Raw genomic sequence first — 18,647 nt, forward strand, 5'->3', positions numbered from 1 at the left:
AGGGTGGAAAGTGATCCATTTCACCCGAGATATTTTGGCGCTTGAACGAAGAGAGAGCGCCAATAGTTCGAGGGTGAGATGGTTACTTTTACCCGAGCTAAACACTCTACTTTTCATTTCGACTATGAGGAAAGTCAAACATGTATGTTGATTATTGGTAATATTATCATTACATTACATTCATTCATTCAGTTTCACTTTTTTTAAGGCCCGTATACATAAAGGCCGTTTCAGATACATCCCAATTTATCTATGGTTTTCGTTTTTTTTTTCGATCAAAATGTAAACGGGCCCAATTTCAGTCATGCGGAAGCTAATATGAGAGCTTTTAACTGAATAATTTGCTGTTGTTCGAAGTAACTTACTTACTACTACTTATTTTGTTGGCGCGGTGACCCAAAATGTTCGAAGTAATAATAAAAAATAAATACTTTCCACCCTAGGGTGGGAAATTAAATTTTCCACCCGGTTATCAGCCTATGAAAGGTGAACATTCCGAACAGGAGAGATGAAAATAGTACATTATTGGAGAGGCCGGAAAAGGGCAATTCGTGGATAAGTTTCGATTTTGTCGGACGACGCGAAGCGGAGTCCGACAAAGAAGACGAATCCACGAATTGCTATTCCTGCCGAGGCATATATAGTGCTTTTCTCCAAACATGCGAGGAAATAAGCTAAAATAATTATTATTTAAGCATCAAGCATCACTCAAATCAAACCTTCACATCCAAAATGTCAAAAACAATTTCCCTCTTTAATTAATTTTTAAAAGTTAAAGGCACAAACTTATTCTGCCATTCAGTACCATTCAATATAATTGCGCAATATAGTTTGTCAAACCAACTTTTCAGTCAGTAAGAACCAGGAAAACTACACCCATCCTTTTCTTTTGGGTGCTAGTACTAGTGTAAGACAAAGATAGTATGATTCTCTTTGTCTATGTTTGAAATGAGAAAGTCTTTTGACAAACTATGTAAGCTTTATGAACACGGATGAGATTTAAAAAAAATATAAAAATAATCTTTGATTTTATTAAGCAGTATTCGCACGATCATACACGTGAAATGATAGCTGATCGGGTCGTGTAGAAGCGGCTCGCGGCAATAATAATTGGCTGTTTGCGTTTTTTATTATTAAAAAGTAAAAAACACTACAGTAGTAAGTTATTACTGTAGTGTTTTTTTACTTCCCGTCCGCTAGAACAGGACAGCGATAGTTTGATGTTTTTTAGTTAGAGTTTGACATTAACGAAGAACTTCCCGTACTATTTTTGCTACAGTAAGGTGAACATTTCCGAGCATATTGGAGAAAATATTATTCTATTCTAGTTATAGTCTCTGATCTGAGATTCACACACGTGTGATGTCTAAACGCTTTATTTTTGTGTCAGGCTATGAACGAACGCTTGGTGGAAATCATGGCGCGTCGCGACATGTTCAGCGTGCAAGTGCGTGCGCTCATGGAGGACTGCGGGAAACTGCGGGGCGAGATCAAAGAGCGAGAGGTCCGCATAGACCAGCTCAAGAAGAGGTGGGATAGTAGCTAGTTGTAGACGAGTGTGACAGCTCAAGTAGAGGTGAAGCAGTAAATAGTTGTAGACGAGTGTGATGGACGGCGAGTGTCTGTGGTGGAGACACGTCGCGACATGTTCAGCGTGCAGGGGCGCTCACGGAGGGCTGCGGGATAAAAACGGCATAGACCAGCTCTCAAGAAGAGGTGAAGCAGTAGCCAGTTGTAGACGAGTGTCCGTGGTGGAGATAGATTGCTATATAACTTCTAACGCTGACTAGCCTATTACATTGCAAATAACCCATTATATTGAAACTGACACCCCCTTGGGTACTCATAATTGTCTCCTGATTAGTTCTCGTTTATTTACAGATACGACATTTTTATTGCTTCCCTGGGCAAGGATGACTCCGGGCAACAGTTGTCTGTGACCTTCTTCAAAATTAAGGTAAGCAGTAAAGTAACGAAGTGTTTTATAGTAACTAGTGTATTATTAACTATTCATGTGACAAGTTGTATTCGTATGTGCAACTCGTGACCACTATTACTTTGCATCATGTTTTTTCATATCACTCGCTACGATCTAGATACCCAATTAGGCCTTCACTAAACGCAAGTAGCAAACGTATGAACACGCACTAATAAATGTGTAAACAGGCCGTTACAATGTGTTCCTTGAGTTATTCCTGTCTCGTTCAGTTCGCAGCGGAGCGAGCGGAGCTGCGCGAGCGCGGCGCGGCGCTGGACGCGGACATCGGGCGGCAGGAGCGCGACATCTCCGCGCTGGAGGCCACGCTGCGCGTCGTGCACGCCGCGCACAAACACTTCCTGCACCACATCTCGCCGCTCGCGCAAGACAGTCAGTTACTCACTACTGTCGCACCACTACTTACCGTCGTCATGACAAAGTGTGACAACGTCTTCATAAAAAATATGACGTTTATACTGATACTCGCCACAAAATTATCGCCCTATGTATGAGAAGTTATACCATCAAGTGCCATCTGTGGTAACTGGATCAATAACTTTTATTGTATGAGTTACGGTCATGCGTCTTTCCTGTGGACATCATAGCATAAACCGACTATAAAGTAAATTTTCGTACTTTATCCTTATAGGCTGTTTCGCCGAGCATTTTTGGACTCTCCTATATTCTACGGATTACCTGTAAACTATTGTCTCTCTTTACCATCCTCATAGAAAATATTTAATATTCATAAGGACAATTGCCAGCGTACCTCAAGTTATATCTGTTACACAGCACCCGAAATCCAGGAGCTGGACGAGCTGATGAAGAAGTTCTACGAGGTGCGCGACGAGCTGAAAGACTTGTACAACGCGACCGCGGCCCTGGAGCCGCTCGTGCAGGACGCGAGCGCGCGCGCCACCGCGCTGCACGACAAGTGCAAGCAGCTCGAGCAACGGCAGTGAGTTATAGTTTGTCGATTGGTAATGCTCTAGTTTCCTAGGATAGAGGTGCCGTCATATAGCGGCCGTCTCCATACGTATATTTAGCCGTATTATTTAGTATGGAGACGGCCGCTATATGACGGCACCGCTATCCTAGGAAAACCGATCTTAACTGGCCCAGAACTGCTAATCCTTTGTCTGTTGTTAAGTAAAACTGCACGCGCTACTTACCTGCAAAAAAAGGGTCTTAATTATTCTAATTGGCACATGAGCGTGGGCAAGACCAACGCTCAAAAAACCAGTGTAGGTGCGCTCTCCGATAACGTGCCTTTGTTACGCATCTGGATGACAGATTTTAGACTGGTTCGACCACAGATAAAACATCCTCCAGACTGAGGATAGTCGCGCTACCCCCTCTGCCACGCATACGGTAATTTAACTCCATGATCGAGTCGAAAGTGTCTTTGTATGACGTCCGTGACTTTGAACGGACCAACCTGGGCACGGGACTTCGCTCACCTTGTCCCGCGCACCCCCGCATTTTTAATAATTGCTCTAAACTCGGTCTAGAGGATTCCTAGTCTATGGGTTCAACTCGCCAGCAATCACCGCACAGGCACCGCATTATAAAGCTTTTCAAAGTAACGTGACAAGAATTTGACCCACACTATCTAACTAACATACCTACATACTAACAGGGCAAGTTAAATAAGAGCTTGTAAAAAGAGCACGAGGTCAACATATATCGCATTTCGGGGTTGGTCCCATAATAAAAGTTGTTCAGTAAGGTAAAAGTACGATTCACCGAATGCTTAAGACCTAGACTTACGTTTCTTTTTTTAATTAGTTCTGGTATTTGCATACGAATATGTTCAATACTAAAATTGACTCTTAGATAAATTTGTCCTCATTTAAACATAACTATAAATTACTGAAATGATTGGACGTATATTAAAAATATTTTTAAAATCATTTCTTCCAGTTTCCTTGATTGTACCATTTACCGAACTAAGAAAGGTGATTTGCACATTATACCGAATAGGGAGACCGCATTACCGAACTAGGAAATAATTGTATGAAAATATGGTGTTGAGTGGTGCCCAAACTTTAGTAGTTCAGTATTAAATCCCTACTATACTTTGTTTTTTAGCATTAGAAAGGTGGTAAGCGATCTTGACGTGTCTTTTTTATTGAAAAATACTTTTGAAAAATAAGTCATCCCAAATAGGTAGGTGGGTCAATTTTCAAATAGGCATTTTTTGCTGCCCCATGGCTAAAACTCGAAATCCATAGGACTATAAGACTGGGTATGTATATATTTTCATTCAATGTCTTATAAGCTTTAAAAATCATGCACAACTGTACCTAATATATTCTTTGTTCCTGACAAAATCGCATTTGAAGTTCCAAAAATGGCGAAATATGCCGTTTTTCGCGTCCCAGTGGCGGCATAGCGCGATAAAAAAAATCATAACTTTGGATGTAGGCAACATATAATAAACAACTTTGTTTTTTTATAAAGAGCATTTTCTAGAGAATTGATTTAATCATATTGATAAATTAATGCGTTATTTAATAAAACAAGAGAAGCCTTTTTATCGCTGTCCCGCGCGGCACCTGTTTTTTTATGACTTAAATACACCCCCTATAATCTTCTTTGTCTATTGAATAACGGTTAGATTAAATTTACGACGCAATAGTGCGGTTAGTTGGGCATCGATTGACATCGAATGTAGACGCGAAAACAGTTTAATTTATGTTAATACAGGTAAGAATCTCTTTCGAAATATTTTGGTACGACTACAATGACATTTGTATGGACGCTTAATACGTTGGTACATCGTTGAAATAAAAATGTTTATTTAATAATAATAGTTGCAAATATAGTGATAAAATATATAGTAAAATACATAAGTGAATCGGTTGTATTGTGTAGGAAATATCGCAAAAAAATATTATTGGCGACATGTCGCGACATTTGTATGGCGACATTTATACGGCTATTTTGACCATAAAAATGTCGATTGTGGCATACAAATGTCGACATAGTGTCATACAGATGTCGAGTAGGTGCCATACAAATGTCGTCAGGATCTTATAAATGCAACAAAAATAATAAATAGTGGAATATACATGTTGATACTGCCATATAATGTCGAAAAAATGCCTTATACATGTCAAAAGCGCCTTACAAATGGCTAAATAGTGGCATACAAATGTCGATCTTTAAACGTCCATATATTTTTTGTTGTTAAAAACCCTTCCTAAAACGATGATTATAAATCAGATTTTTCAAAAATAAAAAATTGTCATACAAATGTCGAAAAAACACCCTCTTCAAAAATTGACCCAGGTATGCAACAATTATCAAACATGTACGTATATGTATAAAAAAATTTGGCTGTTTTATGCATTTTGTCTCGTCTATTTTCTAGGGAAGGTTAAATAACAAAAGTTTAAAGTTTAAAAAGTCAAGTTTAAATCGCCCCACGACGACGAGATGACGACGACGACGAGACGAATCTAAAAAAAATTTTGGACGTCTAGGTTTGGACCATCCTGTATAAAATATTATTACTTTATTATTTCTATTATCAGATTGAGTTTTTTTGTCCACATTCCGAGACTATTATCAGGCGTCCAATAAGTATGTCTAAAGTTTGAGAAGGGCTGGCATTGAAATAATGGTCACAAAAAATAAACATATAAATATAAACCTAGTCGTTATAATAATAAGGATGATATTCTAATGAACGTCGAATAGAAACATGGTTAACGCAAACGTGAGTTCGGTAGCAGAGACCATGGGTACCATTCACCGAACAGCCGTTCGGTGAACGAAACATGGAAAATATGAGGAACCTATTTCGCGAACAGATTTTGAAAATAGTATTTAAATCGTAATCAATATGGTATAACTACAAATCTATCAATTAATTTAATACTTGAATCCATTACTAAACCGTACATGTATAAAATTCTCGCTAATACTGGCGTAAAATATGTAAAATTATTGTTTGATAATAGTCTTGCCAAAAACCTTATTTTGATGCCAAAAAGTCGTAAAACATGAACATTTCAAACGCAGTTTTATAATAATGTATATAGATTATTGTTGTTCGGCAATTGCTCATAAAATTACAAATACATTAATTTATTTGTGAAATTAGGTAGTTAATCTAAATAGTTCGTAATCAACCACTAGAAAAATAATTTCAAAAACATACGCTTTTCCTGATTCCGGACGCTGTTCGATAATACCTTCCAATTAAATTGTCGGTGTACTCATCACCGAACTCACATTAAGCTTAATTTCTGATAATATGACTGCACTAAATTAATTAAATTTACTAAAGTACACAAACTAATTAGGTAATCACACTGTAAAATCATACTTTGAAACACAGAAATAAATTTAAAAGGTTTTATGGCCTTAAGAAATATACGCAACTTCTTAACGATTTCTTTAAGGTTGCCCATACAAAGTGGCAATCGGCAGCGACGACCTGTTTCGATCAATTGCCACGTCCCAACTGCGGCACAAATTGGCCGACTCTGAGGCCTAATGAAAGGGACAGGTATTTAACTCGTGAAAAAAAAATACGCAAGTAAATATCAGCTGTAAGTAATCGACTTATAGCCTAAAATAGAAGAAATTCGGTGATACGGACGGATTCAGAGCGTTCGGTGGAGCGTACTTTTACCTTATAATCCCAAAATATCCTTGGCAACTCCGCAGTTATTTTAAAGCCTCTACAAAAACGTCCGCGACGGTGTATCTTTTAAGGATAGCTTACTATACCCATTCTTATATTCTACAATAAGATTTCGTAGTATGTGGTTTTTAGTGTCCGACCGAAACATGTTTTTTTGCCGAAACCGAAACCGAATGTTCGGCTTTGGCTCTAGTTTCGGCCGAAACCGAAACCGAAACCGAAACTTTTGTAGACTTGTTAAAATCGTTGAAAAAATGTCATAAAACCTCTTTTATACACATATTATGGGGCTGTCAACACCCAATATCCTTGAAATTGATGTTACTTAAGCAGTTTTTTAAGAAAATTACTAGAGTTAGACCAAGATAATTCTGCAACGATTTTGATAACACACGCAGTGCAAGTGCTATTCTAAACGTCAAAACTTCTATGAAATTATGATGTATAAATAACATTTGCACTAGTTGCACTGCGTATGTTATCAAAATCATTGCAGAATTTTCTTGGTCTAACTCTATTCATTCACCAGTCAAGTTAACATGTAGATACAGGGTCATCCAAAAAACCAATACCAAAAACGCGAACGCGAAAGTTTTTGTTGACAATATCGCAAGGCCGGGTACCAATCTTCACCTGGGCCTAAAAGTCCGATGTGCCCCAGTGAGGCAAACTTTCATGTGAAGTCAAAACCGTGCTTCAGGCTTCAGGATAAGTAGTTGAGCACAGACTCCAACCAATGTCCATTGTAGGTATTAAAAAGCGAGACCGCAGGCCGAGCACGGCGCAGCGAGGCCAAAGGCTAAGCTGGTAGAGGACATGTGGAATTAACACAAACCAATAGTAAATTGAGATAAAATCACTCATTCGTTCCGAAACAATTAGACAGTGTGCGCGTTCAAGTTATTGACAGCCTCTTAAGACTGCGCCCAGTGGCGCCCTCATTAGTGGAATTGTGTTTTATAATAAACCAATTAATTTCTGTACCTATACATGAATCAGTATAATATGTAGGTAATATTGTCGTCCTACTTATTTTTTTCGTAAGTTTCGGACCGGCCGAAAGGTTCGGCCGTTTTTTGGCCGAAACCGAAACTACAGCCGAAACATGATTTTTTGGCCGAAACTGGCCGAAACCGAAACCGAAACCGAACCTTCGGTCGGACACTAGTGGTTTTTGCAAAGCTATTTACACGGATACAGTATTAATAATTATCAAATTAAATACGCTAGTTATATTAAGTATTTCATACAGATTACAATGGTCCCTTACACCGTACAATTTAAATGAATATCTCAGGAGTAATCGTAAATTAAGGTTCCATTTCGAGCCATATAACTTGTATGAAATGTTAAAGACGCTATCCGCAGCGAAATGCTATACATGGAAGTATTCTGTCCGCTCAATTATGACCCAACGCAAACTACCCCGCGATAGGCGGTACTTACAAACTGCTCGATTGGCAACCTCAGTACGACCGAGATGACAGTCAGTGACAAATGGCTAAATTGATTTACAAAAACAACGTTTTTTTGTAATTAAAAATATATTCATGTGTCGTGAAGTGGTGCAGAAGTTATTTTAGTTCATACCAAGGACAGTGGAAACACTTTTCACTTGTAGTAAACAGATAACTTCAGTAGAATTTGGAAAAAACATGACGATTTGTTTTCAATACTACCGTGCTAAGCTAAAACGTAACAACTGCATACGACTTTCATAACAACATACGACTTTTTAAATTGCGAGGATAATAGGGATGGTGTTATGCTAAATGAAGTAGACTATTTTTAACCGACTTCCAAATCCCAAAGGAGGAGGTTATCAATTCGGTTGTATGTTTTTTTATTTTTTTATTTTTTATGTTTGTTACTCCATATCTCCGTCATTACTGGACCGATTTTGAAAATTATTTTTTTGATTGTATGTATATGCATACAGATTGGTCCCGTTTTTGGCAAAATCTAGTTCTGATGATGGGATCCATGAGGAATCGACGGAACTCCTCAAATCTTAAAGGCATACATATGGTGATTTTTGTGTTTTTATCAACAAATCAAGCATATACATTCAAAAACGTGACATTTGATGAAGTGGAACTGCTGATGATGATCAGAACGGAACTCTTCAACGACGCATAGTTCACCTTTGGCGATTTGTCCTCTTCGTTATGTTTGTTAAGCAAGTTAAGTTTTTAAGCCACAATTTTGTCAAGCTTGAGTTCTGATGATGGGATCCATGAGAAATCGAGGGAACTCCTCAAATTTTAAAGGCATGCGTATAGAGATTTTTGTATTTTCATCAGAAAATCAAGCATTTTCATTAAAAACTGTCGCATTTGATGAAGTGGAACTGCTGATGATGATCAGAACGGAACTCTTCAACGACGCATAGTTCACCTTTGGCGATTTGTCCTCTTCGTTATGTTTGTTAAGCAAGTTAAGTTTTTAAGCCACAATTTTGTCAAGCTTGAGTTCTGATGATGGGATCCATGAGAAATCGAGGGAACTCCTCAAATTTTAAAGGCATGCGTATAGAGATTTTTGTATTTTCATCAGAAACTCAAGCATTTTCATTAAAAACTGTCGCATTTGATGAAGTGGAACTGCTGATGATGATCAGAACAGAACTCTTCAACGACGCATAGTACATGTTTGGTGATTTCGAATTTCGATTTTGACTTGGACTGGAACCCGGACTCATACCCGGATCCGGTTCGGACCCGGACTCGGACTCGGACTCGGACCCGGACTCGGACCCGGACTCGGATCCGGACTCGGACCCGGACTCGGACCTGGACCCGGACTCGGACCGGGACTCGGACCCGGACTCTGACTCAGAGACCCGGACCTTGACCCGGAAAACCACTATGATACCTAAACTAAATAAACCACTATGATTACCTACCATAAAATGTGGGTATGATGATGCCAAACCCGTCCCGCTCAAACTCCCGTACACCGCACCGCATGCGCCGTTAAGTACTGGTTTTACCTCCTTTTCTACATAGTGCACCATCTACCATAATATTTCACCGGGCCCCATAGAAGTCGGTTTTTTTTTCTTAAAAATTATATTAACTTGTGTTTGGTTTAGGTATTTTCTATATAATTATAAATGTAGTAATAAATTCCTTCTTACAGATTTGTATTTTCTTTTTTTATTTCATGAGATGGAGCTATAAAAAAACTACCTAGTTAACTATTTCAAATTAATAATCAAATTTGGTATTGTCATTTTACATTACTTTCCATTCAGATTCCCACAAGATGCTATTCGCAGAGAACTATGGAAAAAAGCTGTCCAATTAGAAAGACATGAAATTAGGATTGTTCATTTTTTTTAGACCCCCATTTTTATTTTATTTTCTGAAAATATAGGTTAATTTAAGATACCAATTTGAATGATTTAGTAATTCGTGGCTCGGTTGAATATTTATAATTTATTGAAAATATGAGATACGACTTCTCGTAAATTACATGTCGTCGGCTGATTAGGATAATGCACAAGCAACAACAAGCATTAAAAAAATAGTTGTCATTGTCAATTGATTGTAATGTCACCTGTCGACAATGTCAGTGTCACGTGTTTCTATAAATAACAATCGTCTGGAATGGAAAACTCGTTTATTTTGAATCATTAATTTCAAAATACCTACGCTATAAATTTGAGAAAGCTGATTCCAGAAATCTGCCTCAGTTATATAATATAACTTAGTTTTATTGGAGTATGTATCCATATAGCATCCAACTCCAACCATAACTTGGCTGAAATCAAGGGAGCAAAAATACAAATGTAAGTTACCTACATCATATATATTTTAACTGATTCGATTTGTAAGAAGATTGGATTCATAAAATCGTTACAAGCGTCCATTGCTAAAGGTAGCTTAGCACCCAGTGGGTGCTTTCTACCGGCTTGTCACCATTGTTTGGATATTGTACTACATACTTATACTACTATATTAGGAACATGCCAATTTTGCTAATTATATCCTATTATTTCAGGTCATCGTGATTCCTATTTAGATACAGCTGTGAGATATGTAACTGCACTTGGGCCCAGAACAAAGTTGAGCATTTTGTATTGAAACGAACGTCATATTAATTATTAATCGTCGTAATACTTTATGACCGTAAATAATGCATGGGAACAGAGTAAATAACAAACCATACACTTCTCTTCTGGATGGTCAACAAGAAGCCATCATTGTCAGATGCTCGTGCAGAACATGATAAACATACATTTAATGTAAAGTTACTATTTTTTTTGGAAACATATATAACATATTTCCCAAAAAAGTAGGTAAACAAAAACATGTTTTATTATTCACAACTCTTTATTAAGTCTTGTCCACCAAGATATCAGCAGCTTGAACTGCAACATGTACCTGGAAATTAGAAATTATATCTTTTTAAAGCAGTTTCAGGCTGAATTTTGAGTATGGCTATGTATTCTTGTATATTCCTTCTTTCTATTAGGCACCATCTCTGTTTAACGGTTTGCCTTTAGATACTCTGACTACATTACCACAGAAAATAAATAGATACCACGACCCTACCAATAAAGTGAGCTTTTAAATACTTAATTGTAGTAAATTAATATTAATTTTATACTTACATCGACGTGATTCTCACAGCAATACTGTGTGTAACACGTGAAGTAGGTATTCCAAGTTTAATTCACGGCACCATCTTTCACGTCGTAGGTCTTCGTGGATTCGAACTTCGAACTATTATTTTTGTGAATCATTCCCACACATAGGAACAAGGTTTTTGATATATTATTAAGCAATGAAATCTACTGTTTAGGTATTAATTATAAATCAAATTGTAACAAACAAGCGCAGCGGTTTAACTGAGAAATTTTGTTATGACAATCGATGACAATGATAACTTTGACAATACGTGAGTGACGGAATTATTTACTATGGTTCGATAACTTTTATTATGCAATGACTTTACATTCAGCCCAGGAGAAGGTCAAACTAAGGTCATAAGGATATTTGTTGAAATATCTTCAATCCTCAATTATTATATCGCAGCAAATGTCGGAAACTGTTTAAAAACCTTATATCTCGAAATGGTTTTCGAAATAGAACATTTGAAAAAAAATGAACAATCCTAATTGAGTGGATGCCTGGCAAGATATCTAGAATATGTTCTATTCATGAGATATAACCCGTGATATAATCATACCCGGTCTCCTATATGTATATAGGAACATTTTTGCTATCATGCTTTCACTGAATTAATTTAACAAATACACACATTATCTGAAAATGTTGATCATTTGAATCCACCCTCTACTGTCACATATGTAGGTTCTCTCTCAAGCCATTTCCGTCAGTAGAAAAGAGCGGCAAACATATTAACTCACATTATAGACGGGTCTAACGCGAATTATATTCAATTACCTTGATTTACCGACGTTTTACAGTTTCGTTTCGTATAATGTGAGTTAATATTAGTGTCCGACCGAAACATGTTTTTTTGCCGAAACCGAAACCGAAACCGAATGTTCGGCTTTGGCTCTAGTTTCGGCCGAAACCGAAACCGAAACCGAAACTTTTGTAGACTTGTTAAAATCGTTGAAAAAATGTCATAAAACCTCTTTTATACACATATTATGGGGCTGTCAACACCCAATATCCTTGAAATTGATGTTACTTAAGCAGTTTTTTAAGAAAATTACTAGAGTTAGACCAAGATAATTCTGCAACGATTTTGATAACACACGCAGTGCAAGTGTTATTCTAAACGTCAAAACTTCTATGAAATTATGATGTATAAATAACATTTGCACTAGTTGCACTGCGTATGCTATCAAAATCATTGCAGAATTTTCTTGGTCTAACTCTATTCATTCACCAGTCAAGTTAACATGTAGATACAGGGTCATCCAAAAAACCAATACCAAAAACGCGAACGCGAAAGTTTTTGTTGACAATATCGCAAGGCCGGGTACCAATCTTCACCTGGGCCTAAAAGTCCGATGTGCCCCAGTGAGGCAAACTTTCATGTGAAGTCAAAACCGTGCTTCAGGCTTCAGGATAAGTAGTTGAGCACAGACTCCAACCAATGTCCATTGTAGGTATTAAAAAGCGAGACCGCAGGCCGAGCACGGCGCAGCGAGGCCAAAGGCTAAGCTGGTAGAGGACATGTGGAATTAACACAAACCAATAGTAAATTGAGATAAAATCACTCATTCGTTCCGAAACAATTAGACAGTGTGCGCGTTCAAGTTATTGACAGCCTCTTAAGACTGCGTCTACCGTCCAGTGGCGCCCTCATTAGTGGAATTGTGTTTTATAATAAACCAATTAATTTCTGTACCTATACATGAATCAGTATAATATGTAGGTAATATTGTCGTCCTACTTATTTTTTTCGTAAGTTTCGGACCGGCCGAAAGGTTCGGCCGTTTTTTGGCCGAAACCGAAACTACAGCCGAAACATGATTTTTTGGCCGAAACTGGCCGAAACTGGCCGAAACCGAAACCGAACCTTCGGTCGGACACTAGTTAATATGTGTTCAAAACGCGAAAGTTTAAAATATTATAAGAGCGGCAAATTTAGAAAATGTAAGAACTGAAAGTGGGGATTTATTGTGACTCCGCCTGTTCAAATATTTTTGACCCGATTCGTGTACCCATGTAAATTTTGCAGACTGTTTAGCCAGTCCGATTTCTAAGATCAAGTTCGCCATACATTTACTATGGCGTACTTGATCTTAGAAAAACGGACAGACTATACCTGAACGTGACTTCGCACCGCCATGCAGATTGATAATAAAATATACAAAATACTTATTATAGCGGAATACATTTATACAACAATGATATATTTACTTATGTAGAGTTAGTCTGTCGTGTCATAACAATATTTTAACTAGTTATCTTTTAATCTGCATTAAATTATTATACTTGAATTATTTGACTGGTTCTTCAATCTTCACTGTATGGCATAAACCTATCCCTGTCCAAGTCATATTCTAATCAAATATGAACCGCGAACTCTCAGCGGCCAGTACGTACATCAAGATGGTTATTAGCGGATTAATGTCGCTGATTGGTAGTTATTGATATTATATGCATTTCATCTACACTTAGCTATGTACCATTAGTGTAATAAAGATGACTATTATTTCGTTTACCAGCTTTGATTACAGGCTCTGTAAACGCGTCGTCTTATTTGAATGTAGGCGTAATTGTGTATGTGTGCTAATTTGGCCCGAGAATTTGAACGGTAATGTTCCTAAAGGCGGTATCCATGGTTATATATGATCGCAGGCTATCCGATGTTAGTTCCAATTTTCACCACCTCATGCGTTGCGATAGCTTTACCTTCCCCCGCTATGTACTTCGCACATAGCCAATAAACGTAGTCTTTATTAATATTTAAATTACTAATGTTCATTAGGGCCGACTGTGAGAATGAATTGGACAACTTAAGGGACAGAATCTCTAAGCACGAAGGCCGTCTACAGAATGCCCTGGATGTAGTCAAGAATAACGCTAAACGCGCGAAGAAGTTCTTTGACAACGTCGACGACTGGCGTATATTCCAAGTGAGTTTTAATATTAGGTACACTGGTTTTATAATAAACAACAACAAGAATTTACCTTTTTAATACTTAGTTAAAAAAGTTTATATTACCTGAACATTAGTTACTAGTATACCTACGTTTATAAATTACCTTCATCCTGAATAGCAACACAGAAGACGCCATCCAAACTATGTGTATTAGTTGACGAAATATGGTATACATACTTACTTAAAACAACTACAGAATTGTAAGTTAGATGGTTCGTATTCTGTACACAGTTAGCTCTCTGGAACCGCGACTACTCGGAGGCGGCGAGCGGCGCGCTGGAGGCGCTCGCGGAGACGTGCGCTGGCGTGCCGGCCGTGTACTCGCACTTCGCCGCGCTCGCGGCCTCCGCGGACCTGCAGCGCTACGTGACGCGCCACCAGCGCCGGCTGCAGCTCCTCGTAGAACGGTACCGCAGAACACGTTACTAGCCGCACTCGTGGCCTGATAAATTCGCCATCCTAGGAGAAGGTCAAGGCTAGGGTGTACCGTATGGTTTAACTGTCGACGATGCTAAAATTTAAGATGAACCAAACACGTACAGCTTGGCAAAATAGAGTAGAATATAAAAAGTGGCAACACTGTAGTGTCGTCCCGTTTTCTTATATATATTGGTTTGAAAGGGACGACATCGACACTACAGTGTTGCCACCAGAGTTGGGCAAAATGTAATCGACTGACGATTAACGATTAAAATTAACCGACTTAATCGCGAGCAACGATTAAAAGTGACGATTAATTGATTTTAGTCGAAAAGCTCAGACTAATATTGTCACGATTAAATTAATCGTCGACTAATTACCGGCGATTAATTTTTTTAATCGATTAATTAGTTCGATTAATTTTCTCTCGATTAATTTTAGCAATACATATGGTCTTTTTAACCGACTTAAAAAAAAAGGACGAGGTGCCTAATTCGTCTGAAACATTTATAAATAATATAAGTAACAGACGAATTTTTATGTATGTTCACTTGGAGACTATTAATTTCGACCGTCTTCGATAGGATAGTATCCGTTCGATGTAAGTAGTAAGTAATTACTGCATTGACAAGTTGAAACCTTATAGAAAACAACTGATAAGAGGCAAGTAATGTGTTTGCTCTTTCATACACATACGTCGTTCTCTTTCTAATTTTTATACCTGCGCTACAAGCCCTAAACCCTTACCTAGAGATGCCGCGCTAAGTTATCCGCATTATTATAGTAACCAATGTAACCATCCTATACTATTGAAGCACATTTATAACACCGGAATGGTTTTTAATGTGTACGCAAGAAGTTTTGATTTTTAGTTACATACAAAAATGACCACCAGTGTCCTGTCTACTTTCAATCGAGAGTTAATCGAGAAATTTAATCGATTAATATTAAGATTAATTCAATTTCAATCGTATGTTAGGTCGACTAAATTAATCGCCGATTAATTTTGACGATTAACTTTTTTAATCGATTGATTAGTCGATTAAAAAGTTAATCGATTAATGCCCATCTCTGGTTGCCACTTTTTAATTTCTACTCTTTTTTGCCAAGCTGTACCGCGGGCTTGGGTTAGTCAAAGGCCCAAACCTTTTAAAGATTGCATTTCGCATAGCGGTTGATGAGTTGGTGTTTTCCCTAGTTGATGTAAACTTTGATTTTACCCTTTAGTCCGTAGCGGCAACATACTTGCCATCATACTTAAAACAAAAACGCATCTCTACTATAAGAATTACGGTTCCAAATCGAATGACTAGAAAGGATTGTCAAATGGTTAAAAGGTTGCTGTTAATCTTTGTGTTTTTGTTACATAACCATTATTATTTTATTGACGAATAAATTATTGGTTCATCAATCATCATCGGTCTTGCACCCAATCCAATGATTACAGACCTTGTCAAGTGGTTTTTGTATTGTTACAGTTTGCAAGCAGATTCGCGTATTGGATTACCCGGTGACGATGAAGGTAATGGACATAATGCTTTCAATTTATATGTACTATATCGTCATAAATTAGTTATGTATTGAATATTTCCAATATTTTGAAAATGGTTGTGTCCTGCAAATATTGGGGAAAGTGTAGTCTATACTTTATATTTTTTCGCTCTTATATCCGTATAGCTGAGTAGGCGGGTATGGGGCTCTTTATAATAACATTACCCTATTATTCTCGATCTTGTGCAAACTACATTCATTGGTTACTTGCTCAACAGCGGACTACCACCATATAGGGTAATTCGCCAGTAACTGACCACTTTAAGTAACTGGCCACCCCAAAACAATTATGAATTCTATTCATATATGGATAGAATTCATTTTAGTATAAGATGGCCAGTTATTGAACTCTTATACTAAAATGAAAAGAATTCATTTTTAGCTTAGGCCGGCCAGTTACTAAAAGTGGCTAGTTACTGGCGAATTACCCTAGTCTTTTTAATCCTCCTAGTTGTCACCAGTAAAACCTTGTTTCCTGTTGCGCAGTGCGTTCTCTGCAGCGGCACAGATTAAATAATAGTACTAGGTACAGAAGACTCACTCTCTAACAAAACGCGTCTGTTACGATCAGCACCGATATGGCCGCTAGGTGGCGAGAGCGCCACGCGCGGCTTATGGCTTTCCCACAAAATTGGGATGGAACGGATGTACTTTTAGCTACCTGTAGCAAAGCGACAAAAACGTAGAGTGAGCCACGCCTGACAGCGGCACATTGTTATAGGAAGATAGCATTTTTTCTGGGACATTCAAACCAAAACCTAACAAAATGAATGTTGTCTCCAGAGTCAGTGTTTTCTTCGTCGATGTCTTCAATGCGGAGCGGGATGAGTATTACGAGCGGCACCACAAAGCGGCTGACTGCGTTCCGTAAGAGCCTCGCCACCAAGATTAAGGAGCCCACCGTAAGTTCCACTCCTAACCACAGAATAAATAATAGTACTAGGTACAGAAGGTTCACTCTCTAACAAAACGCGTCTATTACGACTGACCGCCAGGTGGCGTAAGCGCGAGCAGGCGTCCGTTCCGTAGCAGTGCGCGGCAGCTACTATGGCTAGACACCAAAATTGGTGTGGGCCGCTTGTATTAGTACCCACGGAGTGACCCACGCCTGTCCTATCAGCCTGGCGCCTCTGCCACGAAACGGACCCTCCGAGTGTGGCCGACCGCAATACATTGTTTTATCAAATGTATGGCAGTTGGCGTTTATTGTCGTACACGCTCGACTAAGATTTTGACTGGCCTATAAAGTTGCCTTTGATGACATTCCTCTGAGAAATGTCGGGTATTGATTGGCTCTATGGCCCAGTTAAATTAAGGGTTTCACCTCGGAATGAGAGATAATAAGCTAGAAACTCGTATACACCTTCGTTATGATGTGTTAAAGGTCCTCTTAAAAGTCGACGCATAGATCGTGTGCGCGTCAGAAGTTATTCAAGGTCAAATGTCACAAAAATCGGTTTTTCGCGGATATCAAAATTTCTATGGCTCCGATGTTTTTTACATGTAGGTAAGAATTGTAGAGCATATAATTTGCGACAAATTAGGTATCAAACATTTTTTCATGCGATTAGCCGCTTTCAAGATATACGGCATAGAAGGCGCAGCGGCCCGCCAAACGCACTATGACGCAAGGTTAGCAGGTAAACTCTGTGAATAATAAATTTAAAGTTTTATAATCGTTAAAATAACACTTGTTGGTCATAAATAGATTTTGAAACAAAAGTTGCCCCTCCTGTGGACATTAGTTAACAGCTTGTGTGCATATTGTAATGATTTTATTACATAGTTTAATATAAAAAGGGTACCCCTTTACACAGGTTTAATCAGAAAATTATGCTTTATAGCCTTTAGGTATTTCTACAGGAAAGAGGTAGATTTTAAGTAATGCGTATGTCATACACGAAAGTGGTTCCACAAGCTTGTATTTAACTCCCGATGTTCGTATGTACCTAACTATGAAACTTGGCTACAAAATTCAACTCAAATCGATTAAGCTGATCTATTGATGTTGACCTTAGATGACCATAGGAACTCTGTGATAAAATGACTCTATCCCATTGAGTTTATTTGTTACAATCGTCTAGAAGAGTAGTCGATCACCGTGAAACAAAGATCAAAATCCCTACCGTTTGAGGATCAATTATTTTAATTTTCAACGTCATCTTTATCAATTTATCATCTATTGTCAAATCTGGGTCAAATGCACTTTCTTCATCGGGATCGCTTTGCAATGAAGCCGCATTAATACACAAGCCTGTTTGCCATTGCACTGGCCACAAGCTAAAGATCATTTCAACCCCGATTTTCTGCACCAACAGTGTGGCCCACAGTCCTTTTTACAATTGCAAAATATGGTATTTAGTAGCTCATCTGGAGCTGGTGCTAATTTTGTTGTTATTGGCTCCATGAATTCGTTTTGAAGCATCCAATCCCATTCTTGGGGTTCTA

General features: G+C 38.1%; 1 protein-coding gene across 1 annotated transcript in view; it reads left to right on the forward strand.

Annotated features, from left to right (window-relative positions):
* LOC134678986 (coiled-coil domain-containing protein 39) overlaps window positions 1–18,647 on the forward strand; it is a 31,033-nt gene that overhangs the window by 10,687 nt on the left and 1,699 nt on the right. Inside the window, exons 15-22 of the mRNA XM_063537752.1 lie at window positions 1,391–1,530; window positions 1,882–1,957; window positions 2,209–2,368; window positions 2,771–2,936; window positions 14,055–14,202; window positions 14,460–14,635; window positions 16,127–16,170; window positions 16,983–17,101. Coding sequence (XP_063393822.1) covers window positions 1,391–1,530; window positions 1,882–1,957; window positions 2,209–2,368; window positions 2,771–2,936; window positions 14,055–14,202; window positions 14,460–14,635; window positions 16,127–16,170; window positions 16,983–17,101 — 1,029 coding nt within the window. The remainder of the gene's footprint in view (window positions 1–1,390; window positions 1,531–1,881; window positions 1,958–2,208; window positions 2,369–2,770; window positions 2,937–14,054; window positions 14,203–14,459; window positions 14,636–16,126; window positions 16,171–16,982; window positions 17,102–18,647) is intronic.

This window comes from Cydia fagiglandana, chromosome Z, assembly GCF_963556715.1.
Source record: "Cydia fagiglandana chromosome Z, ilCydFagi1.1, whole genome shotgun sequence".
NCBI classification, from domain to species: Eukaryota; Metazoa; Arthropoda; class Insecta; order Lepidoptera; family Tortricidae; genus Cydia; species Cydia fagiglandana.